Raw genomic sequence first — 27,820 nt, 5'->3', positions numbered from 1 at the left:
TGAGGAGCTCAGGTGCGCTCCCTCAAGCCTACTAGCCGCGGGAGAGGCGCACATAAACGAGCAGCCCAGCGGTGACCCAGCACGTTACGTACCCCCCGCCGGGGCCTCCCCGCCATCCACGCAGGGCCGCCGCCGCCGCTCCGAACTTCCCGCCACAGCGCCTGACGTCACCACACCCTCCCCCCGCCGAGAGGAAATCACGTGCGTCCCGCGAGACGCCGCCGCTGCTCCCGCTCGGCGCATGCGCGCGTCGCGCTTTGGGGCTTTTCTCTCGGCGGGGGCCGCGCGTCGCGCCCGCACTGACGGCTGTCGGGGTAGGGAAGAGGGAGACGAAAACGGCTGTGAGAGGCGGGCGGTGCGGCCCGGCGATCCCGCGGTGACGCCTCCCCACGGTAGGTCAGTAGCGCTCGGCAGGGGGAACCGTTGGGGACTGCCGCAGTGGCGCAAAAGGGGGCGCTGTTGCCGCCACGCGCATGCGCCGGCTGCACCTCGTCGGGTGGGGCGGGGCTGCTCGGCGCCGAGCCGTTGGGTGGGCGTCCTCACCTCGGCGAGACCCCTCCGCGCACGTCCAGTAGGAAAGGACCGTAACGTAACGGGGCCTCAGGTAAATGAGCTGACCCGGCTTAGGTCGTTTTCTGTAGGCTCAAGTTAGGAGGCAGGGGATGAATTTAAAGAGGTGCAGCTCTCTCTTAGTGTATAGCAGAGTGCCCAACGCGATCTGCGCAGTACATCTCTGAGAGCAGTTAGAGGGGTGCTGAGTACTTGTTTGTGCTTTGTCCAGAAGGTGAGTTATTGTCACTTGCTGCGTGAAAACATAGGAAACATGCTTTACACTATGATTTCTCCTCACATCTTGATGCATAAATACCCACAGTAAGCAAGCAAGCTTTGATATCACTGTTTGATATCACAGAAGCAGATGTTTTACAACTGGAACCCTCTTCCTTTCACTCTTTCGATGACAGGTGTTGCCATATTTCTCTAGGTGTATGCAATACTGGAAGTTAGAGTTAGGATTTGTGCCGTTTGGCACCAGTATGACCTAATATTTGCCTCCTAAAAGGATATAAGTTGCAGATTTGGGTGAATCTGTATCATTTTGATTTACCTTATCTTTGTTTTACTAGGTTTTTTCTCACCCAATGAGTTACCTCCAGTACAAAAAAGACAGGGATCTTCTGGCAAGAGTTCAGCAGAGGACTACAAAAATTGATAAAGGGCGTGGAACACCTCTCTTATGAGGAAAGGCTGAGAGACCTGGGTCTGTTCAGCCTTGAGAAAAGAAAACTCAGAGGGGTTCTGATCCATGTCTATAAATATCTAAGGAGTGGGAGGCAAAGGGATGAGGCAGACTCTTCTCAGCAGTGTGTGGTGATAGGGTGAGGGGAAATGGCCACAAACTGAAGCATAGGAAGTGTGTGAACTTTTTCACAGCAAGTGTGACAGAGCACTGGCACAGTCTGCACAGAGAGGTGGTGGAGTCTCCTCTGGAGATGTTCAGGGCCCTCTGGGATGCCTACCTGTGCAACCTGGGCTAGGGAGCTGCTTTGGCAGGGGGGTTGCACTTGGTCTCTAGAGGTCCCTTCCAATCCCTACAATTCTGTGATCTCTCCTTTTCCTGGTTCCTCTTTTGCACATAGAGACATTGATAATTTCATTTCATTAGAGGAAAGCTAATGCGTGTAGCTGTTCTGCCTTAATCAGCTGAAATCTAGACTCTGGCTTTGGCTTTCTTCTGATTTTTGTTTGTGGAACAGTGCTTGCATATGTGAGGCTGGCAGCACAGCAGCTGGCAAGGCAGCAAGAATGTGGACTGCCTTACACCTTGGCATTGTGACTTTTGTTGCTGGGTTGAGATTTGTGAGATTCATAGGTTCATAGCTTCATTAGGTTGGAAAGGACCTTCAAGATCATCTAGTCCAACCATCCTCCTATCACCATCCCTACCCACTGAACTACTAAATCAAATCCCTTAGCACCTCATCTAAACGCTTCTTGAGCAGCGCTAGGGACGGTGCCTCAACCACCTCCCTAGGCAGGCCATTCCAGTGCCTGACCACTCTTTCAGAAAAAAATGTTTCCTCAGGTCTAATCTAAATCTTCCCCTGCGCAACTTGTGGCCATTCCCTCTCGTCCTATCATTATTTATCAGGGAGAAGAGGCCCACCCCCTCCTCACCACAACCCCCCTTCAGGAAGTGGTAGAGTGCAATAAGGTCTCCTCTGAGCCTCCTCTTCTCCAGACTAAAAAGTCCCAGCTCCCTCAGCCGCTCCTCGTAAGACTTGTGCTCCAGACCCCTCACCAGTTTTGTTGCCCTTCTCTGAACACGCTCCAGGGCCTCAATGTCGTTCTTGTAGTGAGGGGCCCAAAACTGAACACAGTACTCGAGGTGCGGCCGTACCAGAGCTGAGTACAGGGACATGATCACCTCCCTGCTCCTGCTGGCTACGCTATTTCTAATACAGGCCAGGATGCCGTTGGCCTTCTTGGCCACTTGGGCACGCTGCCGGCTCATGTTAAGCTAAGCATCAACCAACACCCCAGATTAATTGCAAAATGAAAGAATACCACTGAAAAAGCAAGTGCCTTGAGTTAGTGATATGCTTTCCAATGAATATTGTGCTTAAATGCAGCGTTTCAGTCTCAGTGAACTCTCAGGTCTGTTTCACTACTGAAAGTAAGATTGTATACAGATTCTAATAATAGATTCATAGCTGATATTTGCTCTGGCTCCAGGCTCCCTAAAGCCCTGTTTGCAAAGCTTTATTCCTAAAGCACCACCGAAAAGTGGGTATGAGGGTGGAGGAGAAATAAAACAAAACAGAATACAGCTTGTAGCTGTATTTCAGAGTGATTCAAAATGCATGAAATGCTTTAGATGACTTCTTAAAATAAAGCTTTGCTGTATGTAAGCCGTATTTCTTATGTGTTAGTGGTGTCATAAAATACTGTTCAACTAAATAAATCTCCTGTAGTGTAACTCACTGTAGCTTTCAGCTAACAGGTATGTTGTGCTGGTATTTACTGTAAGTTGCTGAAGGGCTCGAATGTAACTTGAACTTCACTTGTCAGTTCTGCCTGGCTTATCTTTTCAAGGTAATTGCCCTTTCACTATCTTGAGTGGTCTGCTCACAGCAGGGAGAGAAACTGATATCCGGCTAAGGAGGCCCGATTTGCATAATAATTTGAAGACCATTTCCATTGTTGCTGTCCTGTTGCAGATGTGAGCTTCCTCTCTGATGGCTGTACTTGTTTCCCTATGTTGCAGAGGGAGAACAGAAAAGTCTTTCAAATGACGATTTCCATATTTCCATATTAATCACTATTTTTTTGTGTTAATTTCATTTCTAAAAGCTGTCTGCTTTTGCCAGTATTGCTTTGTTTGGCTTGAATTAAGTACTCCGGTGACTCTGGTTTTCAAGGACAGCTGCATACCTCCAGTGAACTGAAACATGAGACAAAAAAGGTGAATTGATCTATCTAGATGTTTTGATGTTTTTTCAATGTAAAGCTGTAAGTTCAAGTCACTTTCCTATAGTTTATTCCTTTTTTGTAAAGGCTTGATTCTGAAGTTCTTACAGAACTTGGTTTGCCATTAAAATCAGTGACTCTTGGTGAAAGATCCCCAACTGGAGAAAGGAATAACACTGAATGGCACCTGGACTTGCAAGAAGGATGGTAATTGTACTTAGCAATAATGATTAATGGATGCTTCTCGTTTGGAGATGTTACCATATGTTTTTGCAGTGAGCCCATCAGCAGCTGTGTGTTAGGGTAACCTGTTTGCAAATGCTGGACTTAACATAATAAACCTCCTGAGTGTTGTTCTTTGGGCCAATCTGTAAAAAAAAAAAAAAAAAAGTTGCCTAGATAACCTAGCTTTTTTTCCTCTTTCTTTACCTTCTACATAAAAGGTTAGCTTCTGTATTGCTCTTTGACAAGTTGTTTCCTTCTCTGCTGACAACAAATTTGCCTTATTGAAGGGCACTTTATGACCTTCACAACTGCTTCAAATAATTAGAGAATGTTGTTAGTTAATAGTTTTGCTTTTCTGACGATGCATGACTTACTGAAATTCAAAAGCTTCCTTTAGTAATCTAATGGGGAGAGCAAGCTGCTCACAATGTATTCTGGGTTAACACAATAGCACAAATTTTCAATGAAAAGTCTGTGTTTTGGTACCAACATGCCTGCAATGAATTGCAAGGAACTGTGAAACTTGGGTTTCAGTTTAGTCTTCACTACACAGTTATTCTGTGACCTGAAGTTTCTCACCTTTTCTGTACTTGGTATTTTTTGTCAGTACCAGTATTGAATGGCATGTGTTACTATAGAGGATGCGTAAAGTTAAGATCCTTAACATGTTATAAAACTTTTGAAAATTACTATGTGGAAGGGCAGTGTTTGTTCCATACTATAACAGTACTTTCATTTTCTCAAAGGTTACGTTTAACTTTCAATTGACAGAATGACAGGAATGGAGACTGAAGCTGTAAGAGACAAAGCCATGGAAGAGGAAAGCACTGAACAGAAGAAAGAAAGGGAGAAAAAGAAGAGGTCAAGGGTTAAACAGGTGCTTGCAGATATAGCTAAACAAGTGGATTTCTGGTTTGGTGATGTTAATCTCCACAAAGATAGATTTCTTCGAGAACAAATAGAAAAGTCCAGAGATGGATGTAAGTTTGTATGAATTGCATGTCAGTAAACAGATATGATTTTGTTTTTCTTCTTTGCTGTATTGCTGGGTGATGTACACTTTATTTTTAGGTGCATATCTGCTTGTCTGGAAGAAGGAAGTTGTATCCTGGAAATCAACATTAGAGCTTGTTAATCATTATTTGAAACTGTATATGTCTTTTTTGCTTTCCTTTACTACCAGCTGTAGAAGTTAGAGGCATCTGCAACAGTTGCAGTTGACTGTTCGAGAGACTTGAATTGATTTTTTTTTTAGTATAATTAATAGTATAAGCAAACAAACGAGTCATTATTTCCCTTAGATGAACAGGATTTCAATTGTAGAGTAGATGTATGTAGGAATGAAACTGTCACTTGCTTCTGCAGTTTGCTATACTTTGTTCCTTTTTCTTGGACAAATTTGATATGTGAGAGATTGTGCATTTGCTTGTAGGGCTTTTATAGGTCTGTTTCCTGCTGGCGATTTTTGACATGGTTCATTTAACTTCAGAGTAGGAGATAGATTGATTCTGGAACTACTTGACACATTCTGAAGTAGAAGTTAATTTACACATTGGCTGCACTAACAAGTACACTTTTTGCTTTAAGAGTAGTAAATTTGTGGTTAAATTAATAAGAAGTTAATCTATAGATATATTTGTTCAGTTAATTGTGTTACTTCAGATATATTGCATCAGTTGTGCTATATCTGTAGAAAGACAGTCCTCTTCCAGCAAAATAATATATTTCAGATCTTGTGTGTTCTTACTTTTGTTTTCTTAAGGACTCCATACTTGTTCGAAGTACAAATCATTAGGCAATCTGTTTTGTGTGTGAAATCTTATCTTCATATCACTTAAGTGCCCTCAATTGCATTGAACTTGAAGTCACTTTTTAGAAGGAAAAACTGTTCAGAGGAACAGTCTTTACATTTTCTGTGGTTATTAGAGTTTAGATGTCTTGAGCAATTCTTAACTAAGACTAATACTGCATAATTTTCTGTTCAAATGTTAGCAGCATGACTCATCTCATCTAAAGTAAAAGCAAGGCTCTTTTGTGTTGGAAGGACTAGGTTAAACACTCAGTTGAGTCCTTGCAGGAGAAGCATGTTTTCACTGCAGATTATTTCTGTACTGTAAAAGTACTTCAGCAAGCCTTTTTCTTCCTTTCTTTTCAAGGACAATTATCGTTTTGGAGGTAAAAGGAATGATAGAAATTCCTTTGATAGATTAGCACAAAATGTTAAGTATAGGATTCTTTGAAACCTGATTTCTGATGATAACAATCTTCTGTAAATTTTCATGAGCATGCGGTGTATTTGCGTGCTGTAGTAATGACTTGCACATTCTTTTCACAGGAATTCTAGCTCATTCATGAGCTAGAATTAGTAGGGTTTTCTAGATTGCATTGATTTCATCATGTGCACCTTTTTTTCTCCCCAGATGTTGACATATCACTTCTTGTTTCTTTCAACAAAATGAAAAAACTGACTACTGATGGAAAATTGATAGCACGAGCAGTTAAAAGTTCATCTGTTGTAGAGGTGAGTGTTTTAATATTTCAGTCTTTGTGTTTGCTGCAATTGGATTAGTAATTTTAGTAGAACTGAAGTCGTCAATCATGGAAAATGCTTTTTTTGTGCTTAAATTCTAGTTGGATTTAGAAGGAACTAGGATTAGAAGACGCCAGCCACTGGGTGAACAACCAAAGGATGTGGATAGTCGTACAGTCTATGTGGTAAGGTACCTGTTATATATGCCTCCTGTCTGACAGAGCACTGTATTTCCAGATATAGCAACTACTTTAAACTTATATTCTTGCTGCAAAGTCTTTTGGAGTGCAAATCCACTGTACTTTCTATGTTGTAATATGATTGCAAATCTTGTTGTATGTCTCGTTCTTATTACTACAAAGCAACCACGTAATTTTACCTGAGTTAGAAGGTGGTTTTTCTTTGAGAAGATCATGGATTTAATACAGGAAACATTTTTTTTCCTTAAAAAAAAAAAAACAACAGTGCAATGTGGAGAGAGATGCATTATAGATGTACTGAGCTTGTAATGATGATGCCCCTAGATTAGGCTTAATATGTACTTTCAATGCAGTAAAGATTTTTGTTTTGGAAACACCTGTGCATCGGTATTTTCCGTAGCACAGAGAGGGCAAGGGCTGACTACTACTGCTTGAGCAGAGTAAAGGAAGTAAAGAAAAAGGAGGTAATCACTGGCAGTGACTCCCCACAAAAGGAGTGGGGTTACTGTGGTATGCTGTCTTTCATCACTAACTTGATCTAAAATGCTGAGCAAAGAGCTGTTTCACATCCCATCAAGGAAATGGTGTATTTTCATCCATATATTTCATTGGGTTTTTCTTGTTAATGTTGCTAGAGGAGTAGCAGTGGTGCTAATAAATATTTATGAAGTACATTTATGTAGTCAAATCTTTAGAATAATAGTTTTATCAAACAGCAGGTGCTAAAGACAATCAGGCATGCCTCATAAAATGCAATCTGTTTATAAAATCTGTTACTCCAAGTACTTCTGGCTTTGTAGCACTAGCGTTCTTCTAGTTCCAGAATTCACCTAAATGGGCTAACTTTATGTTAAGGTTGCTTTTTGAATCTTCCTACTAGCACAGTATGGCTACCTTACTAGTGAAACGATTCACAAACATAAATGAAAATAGCTAATGCTGCATCTCAACGTGATATTCTAGGTCTTGCAGTCGATTTGCATTATCATATTGTTGAGCCACTTACGTGGCAATGAGGAAGGAGACCTGATGGTTGTACTATCACTTATTTAAAAATCCCGTGCATTTCTTGTAGAATTGAAGCCAGTTAGGAGACTTCCAAGAGATCTTTTTGTGGATGTTGCAGTTCAGGTTTATGCCCATAGCTGTTAGCAGCTAGATCTTCTTGCAGTTAGTAATTTCAAGCAGGTGCCAAGCTTTCTGTGTTGAAGATGTGTAATAGTCATGTCTCAAATGCCAGGTAAATAGAAATTAGCTTACTCTGATATTTGAGTTCTTTAACAAAAACTCATACAAGCTTGCTTCTTGTTTGCAGTACCGTATGTCAGTCACAGTATTTCTCTCGTATGATGACAAAAACTTCTCAGATGCTTCCTCTATATAATTTTCAGAGAAGATATTCAAATTTATCAAGTAATATTAACCTAATGATATAGTTAAATGAGTGTTCTTTAATTTTAACTTTCTGTAAAACCAAAGTGGGTCACTTGTCTTGTAATTTGTTGAATTGACAGAAATCGTTTTTAGAGAATACGTAGCAATTCAGTATCCTCTCCTTACTGCCAAAAAAAAAGTACAGTTGTTTTGTTGTTGGTGGTTTTTTGAGAAGGGATATTGTTTTTTCTCCCTGTAAAAGACTGGTGTGTGAGATGCCCTCCCTTTATTTTGTTGTCACAAAACTGAAGCAGTGTTAAATGACTCCCTTAAGTAAATTAACTCATCAAGCCATAAGGGGGAGCAGTGCACCTTTAGGGAACAGTGACTTCATTAGTTTGTATTTTCAAGAGTTTTTATTTATTTGATGTTTTCTTTTCTCCTAAAAGAAATTGTTTGAAAGCTTATGAGTACTTGAAGAATATTATGAAAAGTTTGAGAAGAGCACAATACAAAAAATGTACTTAAAGAATAACAAAAATAAGGAAAGGCACTAATCATAAGATCATTTCAGAGAAATCTAGCTTTTTCATATTGTACCAAAACCATAATGTTTTTTTCAAGCAGACAAAGTTCGTGCAAGGAGTTTTCTACCCAAATAATATGATTTCTTAGAGAAAAGAGCTTTTAGTGCAGTAAGTTGTCATGGGGGGAGGGAAGAAGGAACGGATGCAATTCATCTGCAAGCTGCTGAAATCTGTTGCTATGTGAAAAAGTTCGTAGAATTAAAACCAATTTGGGTAATGCCTCTTTAGTGACCTGCAAGAATTAAATTGTGTGATACCTGATTTTTCAGCAATTTAAAACTGACAAAAAAAGGTCCTTGTAATCTATACTGACTAGTTTGAGATGATGCAGTTCTGTTTACTCAGATCTTAACTGAGATAGATGGTTTGTCTTTCAAAGATGCAGTGACACGTGAAGCCTTGGTGTTTTTGTCAAGAGATGAGCCTCTTTAATTCTATACAAATTATTTGTTAAGATTAGGTGAATGGATAAAGATTCACTTTCAGACCATTCTTTACAGTCCGAATGTTATGACCTCTTGACAGGAGTATTTACTGAATTATTTTTTTAACGTTACATCAGATGTATTCTTTCAGAAGAATTCTAGTTAGATGTAGTAAACCTTCTGATAAAATGATAGTACAATACTGAGTAAACGAGTTTCCTTTCTATTTTTATAGGAGCTTCTTCCCAAAAATGTCAATCACAGCTGGATTGAGAGGGTGTTTGGGAAGTGTGGCAATGTAGTTTACATCAGCATACCCCGGTATAAATCTACAGGCGATCCAAAGGGATTTGCTTTTGTTGAATTTGAAACTAAAGAGCAAGCCGAAAAAGCTATTGAGGTGAGTAAGGGCGCCTCTAATCTGTCAACATTCCTCCTGTTAGTCTGTCAGTGATATGGACACAGTCTTCTTTAGTTCACCTGAATTTTAGATAAAGAAATTACTGAAGTATCATAATTGAAATTCTGAGCTAGGGAGAGTTATATCCAGATCTCTTCCCCTCAGAATTTCAATTCCAAAGATCTTTGAGAGTGTAAATTCTGTTAATTACTTGGAGATTTAATAGCCTCATGAAGGAGGGGGGAAGCGTTGGAGTAATTTTATTGACTAGTATTGTCATCTTTTACAGAATTAGAGATCTCTGTAACTGTAGAATGGCTTGCTTAATTTATTGGCACAAATATAGTTGTAAAAATGTAACTATAAATCTACATTTGAACTTTTAACAGAATGCATGCTTCAACATCATAATGGTAACAGAGACACAAATATGTCACACTAATAAGGTGAAATAATTGAGCTCTAAGATTTCCTAAAGACATGAAGGGCTTCATTTCTCTTGAATGAATGTTACTCTGCTGGTATGGGGATTCCTTGCTTGGAAAAAAAGATGGATTTTTTTTTTAAGTGTGAATTTAATTTTGCTTTTAAGTTTTTGAATAATCCTCCAGAAGAAGCACCCCGGAAACCTGGGATTTTTCCCAAAACAGTAAAGAATAAGCCTGTCCCTGTGCTGAATACAAGTAACAGCACTGTTGTGGGTAAGTGTCAAGTTGGTGGGATCAGGACCAAATATTTTGTTTCAGCCTCTTACTAATTGCTGTTATAATCTAATCTCGTGTTTCTTAACCTTGTAGAAATAAATAGTACTTCTTGTTGCTGCTTTTGTAGGCCAGTGCAGGCTTAAAATGGAATTGTAAAATTCAAATGTAGAATTCTGCTTTTCTGTTATCCTGTTCGGTAAAGAGTCAGGCATCTTTTTTTCTGCTCTTGCCAGCTACAGTCATTAGTCATTGTTATACTAGCAGGACAGTTTTCAGACGATGTAAGTACTATCTTAGCGTTTAGCACTAGGAAAAAGAAAATTGGAGACATTATTAGGAATATTTAGTATTGAAAAGAATGGTGCAGACAAAAAAAGGAAGATTATTTTTGAACTTTAGTGCCATTTAGATAAACTTGTGATAGCTGACAACAGAGCAAACTTTGTGCTGTTTTTCATTCCTCACTGAATTCTCAGTGAGACTACTTTTTTGAAAACTATGTTTTTGGAATTTTTCTCAAACAGCTGAAACCCTTGAGCAGAGCAGCCTATAGCTGAATGAACCTTTTACAGCTTATTTTAAATTTCACTTTACATGATCTATAAATGTTCACATAAACCTTGAGGATATTACTGAGAAGATTCATTAATTTGCAGTTAAGTATATTTCCAATAAAAAATAGCTACTAATTTATAATTTACGAAGCTGCATAACAAGGTATGTTCTTTTTCACTGAATTGTTTTTCCTCTTGTTTCTGATGGCCTAATAGTTTCCTAGACTTCAGAGAACTCTGTATGTTTTTCTTTAGCCTACTGATGAGTTATGTTCTTCAGTACTGTCACTGTTTCTTGTTATACTATTAGTGTAGTTAGGACTAGAAATATCAGGGGAAAAAATGCCTTTTAAGCAGTGTTTTAAACCCTTCTGAAGGATGCTCTTAACGCTCCATGTTGCATCCTACCAACAACAGTTTTGAAGCAGTATTATGAACAAAATCATTTTTTTCCTGTCTGCTTAAGTTAGCATTCTTTAATGGGCAGCTAGTTTTATAGCTCCACGTTGTTGAGTAACCCCTTTTTCTTGGGAGTACAAATCAGCAGTCTTTTATGCTTCCGTGTCTTTTTCTGGCCTGGAAGTTGGTGTGTGTTTCTTCTCAAAGACAAGGCAGTGACATAACATCTTAACTCCTTTCTTCTTAATTTGAAAACAGGTATTTTGGGGGAACTTGTCACATGCAGTTTGACTACAAGAGTCCTTCCCATTTTATGTTTTTTCATTTTTTTTCTGCTTAGAATGCCTATGAGGAGCTTTGGGACAGTGTATTGTATCTTACCTGTATAGCTAGAGATGGTAGAGGCAGACATCTTATTTAACATCTCAGATTAGCATGACAGTGGTACTGTTTATGTAACTATTGTTTACTTGAGACGGTTAATCTAATCTGGTTTTTAATCATTAGCAGTTGTATTTAATTTTATTTATTTATTTCTACGTAGAGGAGAAGAAAAAGAAGAAAAAAAAGAAATCCAAAATTAAGAAAGAAGGCAATGTACAGGCAGCTGTAGAGACAAAGGAATCAAATGTGAACACTTCAACAGAGCAAATACCCAAGTCAAAAAGACATAGGACTTCATCAGAATGTTCAGAAATGGGGGGAGCTGAGATTCACAGGCAGCTCTCAAAAAGAGAGAAAAGAAAATGTGACAGAACAGAAAACTCAGAAGTACCCTTGGAAAGTAGGCCAGGAAAGAGAAAAAGAAGTAGCTCTGGAGATGGTGAGACATCAATTCCAAAAGTCAAGAAAACTATTCAGAAGGATGAAGCTAATCCTGTAAAAGAGGAAACAACAGAAGCTCCAAAAGATTCTAATGGTAAAGTTTACTGCATGTCTTTTTTCTTGTCATATAATGGAAGGGCAGATGTGGGCAATGTGTTATAAATGATTGCTAAGTTTGGGAATGAGGGGAAGGTTTAGGAAAGGTAAAGTTGCCTTCCATGCAACAGGTCAGCAGCTTCTTGCTGTGCTGTAATCTGCAATACAAATATATTAAATTAACTATTGAAGGGTAGTTTACTGAATTAAAAATGTGTAATGTTCGAACTGGGGTCGATTGTTAAAAATTGGTAAAAATTGGTGTAGTTGAGGTGTAACAAAACCAGTTTATGAATATTTGGGATTTTCTGCAGTTGAAATTTAACCTGAGTTATTTAAAGGAGATAACCTACAGGGAAAATAGGGAAGATCTTTTAACACTAAAGTAGGTCAATCTCATCAGAAGTAAAAATGGTTCAAAGTAGTTCACTATTCACTGAAGATAAACTGGATTAAACCTAGACAAATGGTGGTGATAATAATCTAGGTGAGGTTAAAAATACAGAAGGGAACTGATGATCTCAGTTTCTTAGAAGTGATAAGGGAAGATGTCAGTAGATGGGATTAAAAGTTGTATTGCAGTCACATTTGCATGAATCCAGTAGAGATCTCAGCTGATAAAAGTGGACTAGAAATAAGTTGTGTTTTGAAATGGTGGCTGAATGGAAGAAAAGTGGTGGGGGAAAAGAAACTGTGTGATACTCCAGTTGTGTACTAAACTTTTTCTTTTGGGTTTAGAAGTTCCTGTGGAAGATGACAAGGATGGTGATAAAAAAGACACATCCCTTTCAAAATCAAAAAGAAAGCATAAAAAGAAACACAAAGAAAGACACAAGATGGGTGAAGAAGTCATTCCACTCCGTGTACTCTCAAAGTAAGTTTGAGTGGAATTGTGGTGTAACACAAGGGCTTAATTTACCTCACTGGTTCAGGTTCCTTAAACCCCTTTCCAGTATTGTAACTCAGTTTAAAATTATGCCTTTGTTATTTTAGCTATCTGTGCTTGGTTGAGTCTCAGTACAGTAGTTTTTAGTAGGGGTAGCTTTTTTTGCCAGTGAATGTGTTATTTTAAAATGTTCAGATACCATAAGCCTTTGCCTTGGAAAGTAGTTTAATAATAATGTTAGTTTTTAATAGCTTTATTGAATGCTGGCATAGTGGATGCAATTGCAAGTAATTTGTATATATAAAAGGGTTTTACAAGGGTGTACACAAGGTATACAAGGTTGGTTTTTTTTACACAGTACTTGTAGAATGCTTGTAGAACAACACTTTTAATTTGATGTGCATATCTGACAGTCCATCACCATTGCTAAAGTGCAATTCCAATGTTTATCCAACAGAGTTGCATATTAGCAACAGTATTAGCCTGTAGTTGAGAAGGATGAACACCAGAATTCGAACAATCTGTTCCTCTTCAGTCGGGTTTCAGGAGACACCACAACTAAAACATGGAAGCACTTACTTTTTCAGGTGTCCAGCAAGTACCTCCATGTTAAAGTAGAGGGGGTCCTCACCACCTGCACTGGTGCTGCGCTATTATTGGGGTACTTGAACAAGTCTTATACAGAAAAGTACTAATAGTCATGCTCCCTCCCCCCATAGCACGGAAACAAAAGGGTGTTACATCTGGAAAATGCAGATCTTCTGTTCTGGAATTCAGTTGAGAAAAGGAGTTCACCATCACTAAAACATGGAAGCACTTTCTTTTCAGAACAAAGCAAGCGCATCCACATTTAAGTAGTGGGGAACCATAAGTGGGAAAGACTCCATTTCTTTCTGTAAAGAACTGGAAAATTGCTGTAACAGTACAATCAAAATCATGCAACTAAACGATAGTTTAAAAAGCCGACATTGGTTGTTTCAGCGCTGGGTGCATGCTGTGTGGAGATCCCCATGCACCCAGCGCTGCAATAAACCATGTCAGCACTGCATTATAGTGCTGCTTTTCTTTGTCAGAAAGGTATTTCAGACATTAGGATCCACCACCACTGAAACATGGAAGCACTTACTTTTTTAGGCAGCAGGTACCTCCATGTTAAAGCAGAGGAGGTCCTTTAAAAATTCTTCTGAACCTACGGACCATAAACTGCCTTATGCCTTAATGTCCTTAAAGCCCAAGTCTTATCTTGTGGTGAGGAGAAAATCTTGACCGAAATGAAAACAACGAAGTCGTGGACAGCATTTCAGAATTGAGAACAGGATTCACCTCTACTAAAACATGGAAGCACTTACTTTTGTAAAATCACAGAAAGCACCTCCATGTTAAAGTAAAAGGGGTCCGGGAAAAAAAAAAATAAGTCTCAACGATGCTTGTCTTCTTCCACGAGGATCCTGAAAATAGTGTAAATACAAAGAAATAAGCTACAAACTTTAGCAAAGTAAAAGAAGAAAAAAAAAATCAGAAGAGGATAAGCATTGTAAATACTTGCCTGACTCATTCCTTGCGATCTCTTCTTTCCAGACAAGCTAACAAGTAACTCCTTGTGCTTGTATTTATACCATACCTTGCTATGGAATGGTGTTGCCTTTTTATCTCAACGAATCATTACGTGGGTCTTTTGTTATTTTAATGTCTTTGCTCTGCTGAGAATGTATGATCCTGGGTGAGTCTGGATGCTTTTTTTGAAGTACACAGTTGTCAATGTTAACAGCTAAAACCATTACCACAAGATATCCTCCTCTTTAAAAATCCTCTATCAGCTTGTTTGATAGTACAGATTAGGGTAACAATGAGTCGTTCTCACAGTGGCACTATAGGCATTGTGTTTCTGTGGAGCAAAGCTCCAGCTGTTTGCAGAAACATCTCCATGTTAAATGTATGTAAATATATAAATTGCTTCCATGTGGTGGTATTTTTTAACCAAAGTGCATTTGAATAGTAAGGAATGTTCTTATCTCAGTAGGTTTTTGGTGAGTTTAACCAGTAGTTGATTTTCGATCAATGATTTTTCTAGAAAGTAAATGACTGATTCTTAATATAGTGACACAGAAGTGGTTTCCCTGAACTAATTCGGTGAATTCAGAGTTCACTGTCTCTGAATTAACTCTGAATATAGTGCCTTTGTGCTGCGTAGTTCAGCAGATTACAGTTTACTGCTGTTCTAAATATTTTTCTGAAAGCATAAAGAATTTGATTCACTCTACAAAGGAGAGGTTACTCTTGTTATAAGTTGCTTGAAATACTAAAAGCTAAAGCAAAATTAAAAATGCAGATGTTGACAGAACTGAAGATGAGCAAACTGCAAGGAGACTTCTAACAGGAAAGATCTGCACCGTTTGCCGAGTTTAGTTTAAGATTTATCTGAGTTTCTAAACTTTTTTTTGTTTACAACTAACATACTACCCCTGTGTTGCCACTTTACAGGACTGAATGGATGGATTTGAAGCAAGAATATTTGGCTCTTCAAAAAGCCAGTATGGCATCCTTAAAGAAAACTATGTCTCAAATCAAACCTGAGGCTGTGGGAGAGATGGAAACAAATAATTGTGCACAGAAAATGCTTCAGTCTAAAAATGGCAAGTGTAACTGTTTATGATGTTCTTTGTTTTCTTTTTATATGGTTGAGTGCTTAAATCAGTGGTCTTCCAGAAACATAGGAAAATAAGTTCCATTTTCTATAATGCAGTTTTCTATCCAAGATTCCCTCATTCAGATTGGTTTAGGACTAAGGAATTTTATAAGTAAACAAGTGGTGCAAGAATGCTCGTTTTACTTCTTAAGTATAAAGTTTTTTGTTCTTTTTTTTTAGGTAATTTTAATTGTAGAAGCCTTGGAGAAATAAATCAAGAATGAATTTCTTGATATCTCTTGGGCCTGCTTTGCTTAACCATCCTTTCCGAGATAACTATAACTATTACTTGAATATTTAACTATTTATAACGATTATAACTATTACTTGAACTATTACTTATTAACCATAACTATTACTTGAAGGCATTCAGAAATGCCTTGTAATTGGGTTTGATCAACCTTATAGCTAGAAGTTGTAATTGCATGTTCTTGGTTCTACTCCTATATTTTTCTGAAATAGGATTATTCCCCCTCCCCCCGTGGATCCTCTTCCTTTTCCTGTTCACTAGCTGCTGTAGCAGACACATCACTCATTTGAAATCGCTATAGAATTCAGGGTTTGATTATTAACCGTGATTAATAATATAAAAAATAGTTGTGGGTGCTTGTGGAGTGTTCAGCTTCTTTTTCTTAAACATAATGACTGTAGTGAAGAATCTGGATCCATGATTTTAAAATGTGTACTTCTTTTTTTCGTTTCTGTGTGCATCACATTGCTTATGTGCTTTCGTTGAGATTTTGGCTTGTCAAACTGATAAATGTGAGTTTTCTCCTTTTTTTCAAATTGATCAGCCACCAGTGAAGATGGTGCCCCTCCTGTCAAGGCTAGCACAATGGGGCCGCAGTTTGTGAGTGGAGTAATTGTGAAGATCATTAGCACTGAGCCCCTGCCGGGCAGGAAGCAGATCAAGGTAATGCCTTTGTAACCTCAGGGTGGCTGTTAGCCTTTCCTCTTACTGTGCCCCCCAAATGTTTGAATATGGAATACCATTTAAACAAGTTTTAATGATTTTTTTCTTGTTTGTTTGTTTGCCTGTAGCTGTGTAGGGATTCCTCTCTAGTATCTGTTAATGGATGATTTTAGAATGGCAAAATAGGGTGAAGAGTGTTTCAAACCAAATGTAGCCTTTTGAGTGTTTGAACCAAGTCTTCAATGAAAGTAGGGGCAAAAATAAATAATGCTGTGGCAGATTGGGTAGTTGTCACCTCTGTGTCCAGCCCTTCTGGATCTGTCTTCATTTGCAGTATGAAAAATGTGGTTAATATTATGTTGGTTAAAAGTAAATCCTCTGCTAAGATCAGTCTTCCATTTCAGAAAGAGGAGCTTGAAGTTAGTGGGCACACCCTTTTCTGTATGTAATTGTGCCACAAATTTTGGTGCAAATCAAATTAAGGAAAACATAGTGGTAAACTTTTTTTTCTTAGTATGTTGTAACTAGTTTCATTTTCTTGCTTTTTTTTAACCATTAGCGGGAATTTGGAGTCAAGGAAATGTATTTTGTATGAGAAAGTAGTCTTTTGGATTTAACTCATTAGAATAGATGTGTTCAGATCCATTCTCATTATACATGGTCTGCACAAGTTCTGAAGTAGCTTACCGTACTATATATGCTTCTAACAGAGAACTTTGAAATCGTGTTCTACTTGCAAGTGTGTGCATCAATATTAGCAAGATTGGAATGGGTATCTTTTACTGAATAAAACAAATTGGTGGTATATGAGGTTTCAACTTCATCAGCCTGATCTGCCTTGGTATTTGTAGTCCACCATCTGAGTGCTGGAGGCACTGTGAAAACGAGGTAGTTGTCATTATGAGGTTTGAAGGCCAGTTCAGTCTGCTTAATGTATTTTCCAGAGTTGAGTTTGTGTTGCCACACAGTGCACTGTGATCAGGGAGAAGGGAGTTTGTTTTCAGCTGCTGCTGAAATGACAAACGTCAGGTCTGGTATTTCCATATAATACAAATATAGTTATTTTCTTTAGTTTAACAGGAGCATTTCAGGGAAATGAAAGTAAAGCCAAAGTAAGATTGGGGTGGCCTTTGTTGTTTTGGAAACCACAACAATTAATAACAAGAAGGCAAATTGTAAAATACAACTGTAGTTGGAAGAAGCAACCTGCAGGATGCTCCAGCTGTTTTTCAGGCTGACAGTGGAAACTGCTAACTTTACTTGATGCTCTCTGGATGACTTCTGGCTATACCAGTTGCTTCTGTGAAATGTGTAACCTTTCCCTTTCCTTTCCTTTACTCCTATCTATCATAGCTACAGCACTGCTGCTACCAAGCAATGCATCTAGTTTTATTCAAAATAAATTTCCAGCGTTCATCTCTATCTTGTTGTATGACAGGCATAGGGAACTTCCACACACCTGAAGGATCTTTCCAGAGCAGTTCTAATATTATCTTGACGTTTTAATTTTTTACTTTACTCCTTCCATTTGCTCCACTGTTTCTCAGAGATACTTGCCAATTATACTGTGTTGTGAGTTGTTTTTTTTTTTTTTGAAGTATGACTTTGGGGTACTAGAAATAACAGTGAAAAGTAGTTTTGGTTATCAAATGATCTCAACAATATTGGTACTTAATTTTGTTTGGCTCTGAGGTTGTGTTTTGTATGGATAGGGTTAAAAACAAGTAATTCTTGAACAGTAGCCTCTTGAGCTACCTGCTGTGAACAAAATTGACTAGGAATGTCGAGGTTTTAGTTAATTTCCCTAACAGCAGGTATTACAAGTGAGGTACTTCATCTGGAAGAGCATGTGTGACTCTTCCTCCTTCAGTTATTAGTGAAAATTTTCAGGTAAAGGTCACTTCATAAAGATTGGAAGGGCTGGTTTACTTCACTTTTCAGATTATCTGCCTTGAAGGAGCTTGCATGTGTGGATTTCATATGTAGGAAAACATCAGATATTTTCCTGTTGGAATGACGTTTATCAGTGTTACAGCACTCAACTTAATTTTCTTTTTAAAGAATGTCAGTACAGATATAGTATTGAAACAAAATGGAAAATAACTAGCATTTTGTTAGTCAAAATTGTTCTTAAGCAAAAAGCATCTGTAGAAATTACTGCTTAACATTGTTCTTGGGAGAACAAAGAAATTGATAGATGCATTAAAGTTACGACCTCATCATTCAGAACTCTATCCATCTTATGAAAATATATTGACTCAGAACTATTAGACAAGGGATTTTTTTATTTAAATTACAAAATCAGTTACTTCTTTCTACTTCATAACCTTTTTTGAAAATGAGAAGTGTTCTACAAATTGTATGATCAAAAGAGCCACGGTTCTGTAATCTTAAGTCTATTTCATGGTCTGTGTTCTCACATGCCCTGATAGGATGCTTTGGCAATGCTGGCTGATGTTGCTTATGTAGACATGCTAGAAGGAGACACAGAATGTCATGTTCGTTTTAATACACCTGAGGATGCACAGACTGTTGTGAGGTCACACAAAGAAATACAGATAAAAAACAACTGGAAGTATGAAATTCTTACTGGTAAGTCTTGTTACCTTTTCATTGCTTTTTGTGGGCTTTTTTTGTTACTTTTTTGTCTTAGTGGAAGGAGGTAATTTAAATATTCTCTTTTACAGCTTCAAAGACTGACTATAAGTTGTATCCTTTCTGTATATTGTGTATTATTGTGGTACTTTCATGAGTATATTGAGGTATCTTTGTAGCTGTGGAACAGACTGCATTGCATTACTTGTATATTTATTTCCAATGAATTTTCTTAATTGTTGTCTGTAATGAAATTGGTAAAACAGTAAATGTTCTTAAGTCACTGTTTAGAGCAAAATAATTGCTTTACTTCCTGTAATAGATTTAATTCTGTTCTTATGAGACTGGTTTCATCACTTCTGTAGATTTGGACTGTAGAACTTAAAGCACATTTCAACCTTAGGGCTGTAACATTCTGATGACTGACAAGAATTAATCTTTCACTTTTTTTAGGAGGTTGAATAACTTTTGCCAGGATAATGCTTTTTTAAGAAATACATTTACACTAACATTTCTACTGGCTTACTTATGAGACTTGTAATGGTTTTTTTTGTCCTGTAATTACTCTGGTGTTCTAAGTTCTTATTTTGTTTTAGATTGAAATAGTTCTCTGTGTATAGAGAAACATTTTCATTCAAGTGAAAAGGAGGAGGAGGTGGTGGAGTTGAGTGTTGCCTCAAACTTCATTACTGAATTCATACTTTCTTTAATTCTAAACATTAAACATCTTAAATGTATTCCCCCCGCCAAAAAAAAAAAAGCAAGAGTTCTACAGATGAGATCATCTTGTCTGTGTTTAAATGTTACTATATACCTTCATAGAGCTTCGTGAGGTCCAGTCCCATGCATGCATAGATGTAAACCCACATAAAGTACAATTAAGGATTGCAGAAGGAAAAACTGTGATGAAAGCATTAACCTGATACTGTGAAAGTTAAAGTTTAGGCTTGGTGAATGCTACTAATGTCATTCTGAGATTGTCTTGCAGAGTTTTGTGTTCCAGAGATCCAAAAAACTCAATATGATATTTTACAACTTTGTATTCCTTTTCCATCCTTATATGAATGAGCACGGTGATTTAATTGGGAGTTCCTAAATACTACTATGTAGGATCGTTCCATTCATAGTTTTAATTTTCTTTCTGAACTGGTTCATTGAAATGAGAATGGAAAGGCTTTTGAGGAATGCAAAAAGAAAAGCAAGGATATACACCTTTTCTTGCTTGTGTAAGGGTGAATATAATGAATAACAATAGGGAATCTTTAATGCTCCCTACTGCTACAGGGACTTAAGTTTTCCTAGTAATATTTTACTAAATAGAACTTTTGACTATGCTTTTCCTCTGACAACAGATTAAGCACATATGGTAACGTTTTGATATTGTGATTGAATGTACATAAAATGTAGTTAAAATATATTTTGAATTGTTTATCAGAATTCCATAATTTCTGCAGAAACCCTTTTCAAGATAACCTGGGGTCTTACTCATAACTGATGATTTCTCATTAGACTGTATGGCATTTCACCACAAAAGACCTATTCTAGTAGTTACTGTTCACACCAAAAGAAACAGTGGTAAACTGCTTATTTTACTGCAAAACAGTCACTGAAGAAAACTGCTAAACTGTTCCTGCTCTTCTTCTGTGTTCTGAAAGTACCCACACAATCTACAGGTTGCTTGCCAAAGTGTGATGAAGCCAAATAATCTGTCATTTTTACAGTTATTTTTTGATAGAGCACTCGAACTAGTTGGACTAAGTACCTCAGTGGATTATAGGGCCTCTGAATGAGTACTGTGGTGAAATGTTAGTTAAAAATGATCTCCTGCCAGTTAGGTGTATAGAGTTGCTTATTCCTTCAGTTCTTTCTGTTAAGCTTGTAAAGCTTCTTGCTTGGGGATACCTAGCTACCTTGGCAATCCAGTCCTGAAGTTAATAAAGTTTGTAGTACCTTAGAATAAGGTCCTGTCCAGTCCTACAGAACACAGGCCCTTGTGTCAGTCCTAAGATTCTTCAGGCAGTCTTTCTTAACTTTGTTCACCAAAGTGTGTGTTGAACAAACGTTGCAGGACTTAATTTCTCTAAAATTTTGTGTAGGCTGGTTTGTTTAGCTGTAGGGATCAGATGCATGAAGACTCATAGGGGAAAAATAGTTGAAGCCTACAATGGTACTCAGTTGATCTGTTTTGAAAACAACTTTGTGATAAGCAGAAGAGGGTTTTGTTTGCTATCGCAATAAATACATATATTTTAATTTCAGGATTCTTTCTTATTACAGATGATGTTTACGTTTGCCTAACCAGTTATTTTTACATGGGGTTACCTGAGTTAGAAAAGATTTTGCCAATATGAACACAGCATGCTGTTATACTGAATACCTGTATTCACATCCTATTATGTTGACTTTGTTTTTTCAAGGTGATAATGAACAGCGTTACTGGCAGAAGATTTTAGTGGACAGACAAGCTAAACTTAACCAGCCTCGAGAAAAGAAGCGGGGTACTGAAAAGGTAATGTTCGTTTGTTCTTCCCTTTGTACTTCCGCAGTTGAAAAATAGCTGCTTTTTCGGAATCTTTGGCTCTAATTAGTCAAGGAAGATCACCTTCTACCTACTTTGCAGCATGGTTTTATAGGTACAAAGTATGCAGCTGACCTGGTCCAATTGCTAAAGGTTTTCTTTATGGAGATGAGAAAGTTTAAACCACAACTAATTGCATGAAATAAATTTGCAAGCTGATTTTTCCTTTTAAAAACACTTCTGGATGAGCTCTTTATAAAGCAGTCTTCTGTTTGCTCTCAGTTATTTGTGAAACCTTTCACAAATGAAACCTTTTCTCACAATGATTTAAACAGCATTTAATGTAGAATTCTGTGTTGTGATGAGAGGTTGTGTGATTGTAGTGTAGTTCTGAATCTATGCAAAAACTGTCTTGTATGCTCCAGTCCAGACAAATCCACATGCTGCTACCAGCATCTGTGGTTAAACAGCTTCCAAACCAAAGCTGTCTCACATCTGGTGAACTCGAAGCACACCTAAGGTGCTTGTCTATTTTTTTTCTAACTGTCAAACGGCTTAATCCTACTGTCTGTAGCGTGCAGTATAATTTTACTCAGTGCTTACTTGAAAATTTCTTCCAACCTTGACCTTATTGTGCCATTAGTCCACAGTGTTGTAGTGAACTTGGCAGGGAGCAGCCTCAACTGCTCATGGAAGATACTTCCAGGCACGAAGGGTTCTTTATCAAGGGAGTGTGACCTTTCACCCTACAGAGAGGGGCCAAACGGTATTTCAGGAGTTCTTCTGCTGGGTTTACTCAACACATGTATTGCAGATAAGGCTTCCGAGTTGGCTTTAACCATGGCTTTAAATGTCTTTGTCATTGCTTGCAAAATTAAAAAATCATCTGACCTTGTTTTACAGTGACTATACAGACTTTTGGACAAGTTCTGTTTCCAAGATGCCACATTATACATATAATACTGAGTTTCCTAGTTGTTCCACATAATTAAAAGAAATATTGTGTTTACAAAAAAAAAACCCACAGAATTATTCTTCTTCAAGCTGTACTGTCTTGTTTCTCTAAATGTACTTCCACAGATACCATAGATACGTGAATGAAGTCCTTTGAATAACAGATGTGCAGAACATTTTTCTAGAATAAGTGATCTGATTTTTCTGAATGCATAAGAAATGTCTTTAAATCTTAGCCGTGACTTCTTAATATAAGCAATATACTCTGTGAATATGAAAATTGAAGTTTTAGGGATTTTGACTGAGTACTGCCAATTTTAGATTTTTTTTTTAAGGAGTCCTTATTTTAAAGGTCCATTTTTCCAGTGACTTTGTTCTCTACTTCATACTGTATGTGTCCTGCTCTCGTGATTCTAGTTCTTCGTCTTTTTGACGATTGTTATTTGTTTACCAAACTGGTGTAAAGTGGCCAGTAACGCACTTCATTTAGGCTTGCAAATATAGACTGTCACAGTTCTGCTTAACAATAGCAGCAGCAGGGATGCGAACTCCTGCTCCTCCCCCTTACCCATCACCTTACAATGCTGGGAGGTGTTAACTTCAAAGCTTAGCAAATGCTGTTTAAATGCTAACTCTGTTAAGCAAGACATCAGTAAAAGAATGTCTAGCTCTAGTCAAGAGCATTTAACCCTTTCTTTACTTTATGCAGCTTGTGTTCCAGGAAAAGATATTACAAAAAAAAAGCATTATTGCTTTACTCAATAATATGGAAGGATTTTCAAAATAAAATATTAGATGTGTACTCCCACGCTGGTTCAAATATCAGGGTAAAAGCAAGGAAAATATGCATACATACAGCTCAGTATGCCATTGCTATATTGTACAAGTTTTTGTTGCTTTTTTTTTCCTAAGATGAGCACTTAACTGTTTGTATTAGTTTTTAAAGCTTAAAAGGCTCACCATAATTTGTGACTGATACCTAGCCACCTACCAAAAATACCACCCTACCAAAGTACATGGGAGAATTAAAAGGTGTCACTATTGTGATGAACCTTTTTTTATAATTTTATAATTTGTCTTTGCCCCCAGACTTTTTAGTTCTTTGTCATCTCTGTTCTTGCTTCTTCCAGACCTTCCAAATCTACACTCTAGCCTGTTCAATTACATGATAAACAACTTGAAGTGATAAAGACTGGAAATCTTGTCAGAAATGCATCTTCAGGACAGTACCAGTTCAAGCAAATCTGAAGCAATTACTGTATAGCCTTAGACTATAGACTGATTAGAAGTTTTCTGCTCACAAAGAGGTGCTGTAAGCTTTCAATCTGGGTAGGTCTGTGTACTTGACTTCTGAGGGAGTTGAAACTAGCTTGTGCTTTGTACACTCTTTTTTTTGCAGAAGGAAAGAATGAAGTTCAAGAGGATAGGAGTGATGGCATTTGAGGAGGAAGTGAGAATTGGGTGCTAGTGAAGGGAGGAATGATTTGCAGAATATATGTGAGAAGGGGGTAGTAAAGAATAGTGTGAATGTTTGGACACAGCCCATGCTATTCTTTTCTTAATATGCTCAGGGGCTGTGTCTTTGCAAGATTGTTTTGTTCCCTGCCTGCTCACTGGCAGCGGGGGCTAATAGTAGAGGAGGAAAGAGGATCCCACTCTAGAGCACACATCAGCTTCCTTTCATACAATCATAGAATGGGGTTGGAGGAGACCCCAAGGATCATCAAATTCCAACCCCCCTGCCACGGGCAGGGCTACCAACCTCTAGATGTGGAGCAAGTCACCCAGGGCCTTGTCCAGCCTGATATTGAACATTTCCAGGGGACAGAGCATCCACAGACATCCAAACTAAACTGTCCCTCTGTGACCTTAAAACCATTCCCCCTTGTCCTGTTAGTGTCTACTCCTGTAAGGAGTTGAATCCCCCCTTGTTTATAAACTCCTTTTAATTACTTGAAAGCTGCAATGAGGTCCCCTCACAGCTTTCTCTTCTCCAGGCTGAACAAGCCCAGCTCCCTCTTCCAGTCTTCGTAGGGAAGGTGTTCCAGCCCTCTTGATCATCTTTGTGGCCCTCCCCTGGACCCTCTCTAGCAGCAGTACATCTTTCCTGTACAGGGACCCCCAAACCTGGATGCACTACTCCAGATGGGGCCTCACAATGGCAGAGTAGAGGGTGGCAGTCACCTCCTTGTCCTTGCTGGCCATCCCTCTTCTGATGGAGCCCAAGGATATCATTGTCCCTCTGAGCTGCAAGAACTCACTTTTTCATCCATCGGGACCCCATGGTCCTTCTCCACAAGGCAACTCTCAAGGAGTTGTTCTCCCAGTCCATATGTGTATCTGGGATTTCCTCAACCCAAGTGCTAAACCCTGTGCTTTGCTATGTTGTGGGCTCGCCTTTCAAGTTTGAGATCCTTCTGCCTGGCATACCATTTCCCTGCGTGCTGCTTTAGCTAACGTCTCTGGAAGGCTGGGCTGCTCTGTGGGGCATGAATAGTGGTTCCAGTTTGGTGCAAACACTGAGAAATAAATGCTGGTACTGGATTGATTACATGGGAATGAGAATTCTTGAGGCCCTTTTGCAAAAAATATGAGGTGCTGGTATAGAAATATATGCTGGTATGAATTGGGTGGTACATATTTTTAGGCTTTTGTTCTGTTTGTGATTCTCCATGCCATAAATTAACTAATGACTTTTCCCTTTTTGAGAGCTTAATTCTCCTAGTCAACTCTTTAGTTACTAGAGAGTAAAAGTAACTCTTGGTTTTATATTTCAATGAACTTTACTTCTGGAGAAAGTACATAAACGAGTAGAATTTGAGCCGTTGGTGCTGTTGAGAAGATATTAAGGAGTGCAATCAAGTTGCATGTTAGAGGATGAGGGAGGACCATATATAACTGTAGAAGTGTAATTATATAGCAGTGAGTGGGAAAACTATGCAACAGTGTAGCGTGATTCCTGACTGCTATAATCACTGAGCAGCATAGCATAGATTTACCATGCTGTGTACAGGAAACAATGTCTACAGGGCATAGCTTTGACTGCAGTCACGGAGATAGATAGTAAATAATCTGATTTATACATGAAACTTTTCAAATCTAAGAAACTGTGATGAGCTGCCTTCTGCACGGGTTCCTTCCCCCCATGCTTGACCTCAGCAGCAGCTGATGTTCTCCTAGTCTACATCAGATAAGTTAATTTAGGTTTATGTTGGTGCTTTGGTGAACCTAGACAAATCCATAGTGTCCCCTGCTTTTGCAACTTTTATCCAGACAAGGAAGTCTGTCTTGTTCCTTATGTATTTTTTTTCATCTAGCTCATGTAACAGTTATCATGAGCTTCTGTTTATATTTGAGGAATCATCCCAGCAAAAATGCTTGCATCTTTGCTTTTGGATCTTATCATGATGTTGGTGCAGGGCTGTAGATAGCTTGGTGAGTGTTCTAGCATGGGTGCTTGAAAAACAAGTGTGTTTTTAAAGTTGGTGGCAACATTTTGTTGTCAGCAAGTTTTTTGTCACAGAGCACACAGGTTGAAAACTAGTTATTTATGTTCCACATGAGCATTTCTTATGCTTACTTTTTTTTTACGGGGAACAGTTAACTTTCTAGTTTACCAAGAAATTTCTTCAGTACCACTAGTGACTGCACATGTGTATTCTGAAGTGAATGCATGAAAGAGAAACAAACTGGAGATAAACTGGTCAGACTATCAAATTAGGTGATGTTTTGGAAAAATATGTGTATTTCCATTGACTTTTGCAAGGAAGCACAGGAACTATTTTACCTGCAGGAGCTGATGTGTGTGAGAATTACTACTGAGATTTTTTTTTTACGAAGTGTAGTGTAAATATCCTACAGGAACACAGGTAGCCAATTCAGAGTTTACTACAGAAATAATGGGCTATGCTGAAATCTGGATTTGGTTATCTCCTTGAAGTTTGGTTAGTTACAGAAACAGGGGAAAAAATGTTCTATGCTGGATGGAAATCATGCTGTGAGAGTCATCTGAACTGATGAGGAGCAGCAATTGTTGAGTTAGCAGCATACAGGTATCCTAGCTGGTCATCTCTGCAAAACAAGAAAGGCTGCCTTTTCAGAAGTCTGAATTACTGCCATGAGTAAAAGATGGCATAGTCAGAGACATGAGTCAGAATCACCTGCAACACTGCTGCAATCAAGACAAGGAACTGAGGCAGGCTATTTCAGCAATACAGCGGTTCAGCAGTTACAGCTTCAAATCAAGTGGAAAAAGTAAAAGGAACCCAGATCCTCTAGTAATTTTATCAGTCTGCCATGGAATGCAGACAGCAGCAAACAAATCCCTGGTCAGACACAGATTTGAGTTAGGGATTCCTAGCACTCATATTTTTCCTTACCACGCTATTCTTTAAGAGTAATTTTCAGCAGAGCTGTGGTGTGCTGTGCTGTGCTGTTTTCCCAGTGTGCTCTTTTCCATCAGGATTTTGGTGTTTGATACCTGTCTTTACAAAAAAAAAAAATGACACAGCACTCACATGGCTTCTTTGTTTGCGTGTCACTTTGTTTATCATATATCATCAGTGACAGCATGAATCCAATAAATGGATGTATATATTCTTAATTTGCTGTATAGCACTGCATTTTGTGATTTCTTAATGCATAATTTTGTTCTCTACAACCATGGTGGGAGGAAGGAGGACTGGGGTAAATGATGCTGCAATGTCCAGAAATGGAAGGGATGCCATATTTTATTTTTGAATGCTCTGAGGCCATGCTGAACTTCAGCTAGTTGGGGCTGCTTTCAGCTTTTGTTGCATGTGCAGATTAGCTCATCTGTTCAAATAGTGCGTTATTTATTAGAAGATTTGGTAAATCAGTGAATATTACAATTGAGATTGCATGACAAAATGGTAATTTATTCAAATCATAATTTTCTTGTAAACATTCTTAAATGTTTTTCGTGTTTTTTGCAGTTGATTGCCAAAGCTGAAAGAATGAGACTTGAAAAGACTCAACAGACAAGTAAACATATTCGCTTCTCTGAAGATAACTGACCAAGACTGACCATAGTCTTGAAATTGAACCATGGATTTAAAAAAAACACCAAGCCCATCACTGCTTACAAACAACTAAACTGTTTTTCAGAAGGAATCAAAAGCCCCTTCATTTGAGTCATATTTCAGCATACAAGTATGAGCATTACTCTGAATCCCATTTTTAAATAGGCTGAATGTTTACTGCTTCTGAGCCTTTAGGATTGAGCTTTATGGAAAAATGTATTAAAAGAGATCTTGCTCTATTTCACTGAGTTCTTTTTCTATGTTGAAGTTTTATATACCAGGTTATGAAATAAAATGCTTAGGAAATTTTCAGTTGTGCTTCTCTAGTTTGGTAATTTGACACTGTAAATAATAAAACCATTTAATGGTAAATGAATCTCTGGGCCTCTATTTAGTTCATCAGACCATTGAAAAATGCATTAGAATGAATGTGTAC

At 38.2% G+C, this 27,820-nt stretch overlaps 1 protein-coding gene across 2 annotated transcripts; it reads left to right on the top strand.

The window, feature by feature from the left end:
- The first annotated feature begins 241 nt into the window (after positions 1-241).
- On the top strand, positions 242-27,599 carry LARP7 (La ribonucleoprotein 7, transcriptional regulator). Of its 2 annotated transcripts, none has more exons than XM_065736860.1 (13): positions 242-396; positions 4,468-4,676; positions 6,117-6,217; positions 6,328-6,411; positions 9,048-9,212; positions 9,805-9,913; positions 11,414-11,788; positions 12,529-12,664; positions 15,158-15,315; positions 16,157-16,275; positions 18,708-18,867; positions 21,288-21,379; positions 27,298-27,599. In XM_065736860.1, exons 1-13 carry the CDS (start codon positions 242-244, stop codon positions 27,376-27,378), a joined length of 1,944 nt encoding a protein of 647 aa, XP_065592932.1. In that variant the 3' UTR covers positions 27,379-27,599. The 2 variants fall into 2 exon arrangements, with proteins under 2 accessions (XP_065592932.1, XP_065592933.1); XM_065736861.1 differs by lacking the exon at positions 242-396 and adding an exon at positions 3,015-3,096.
- Positions 27,600-27,820: the final 221 nt, after the last annotated feature.

Source organism: Cyrtonyx montezumae, unplaced genomic scaffold (genome assembly GCF_038088225.1).
Source record: "Cyrtonyx montezumae isolate F1298 unplaced genomic scaffold, pur_monq_1.0 scaffold_2, whole genome shotgun sequence".
Lineage (NCBI taxonomy): Eukaryota > Metazoa > Chordata > Aves > Galliformes > Odontophoridae > Cyrtonyx > Cyrtonyx montezumae.
This window is presented reverse-complemented; position numbering and strand designations above follow the sequence as displayed.

Bases quoted from the DNA above. Each gene is read 5' to 3' on its own strand.
- LARP7 (XM_065736860.1), top strand. From the start codon at position 242: ATGCGCGCGTCGCGCTTTGGGGCTTTTCTCTCGGCGGGGGCCGCGCGT. The intron at 9,914-11,413 runs GTAAGTGTCAAG...ATTTCTACGTAG, and splicing joins AAGTAACAGCACTGTTGTGG to AGGAGAAGAAAAAGAAGAAA. The intron at 12,665-15,157 runs GTAAGTTTGAGT...GCCACTTTACAG, and splicing joins CCACTCCGTGTACTCTCAAA to GACTGAATGGATGGATTTGA.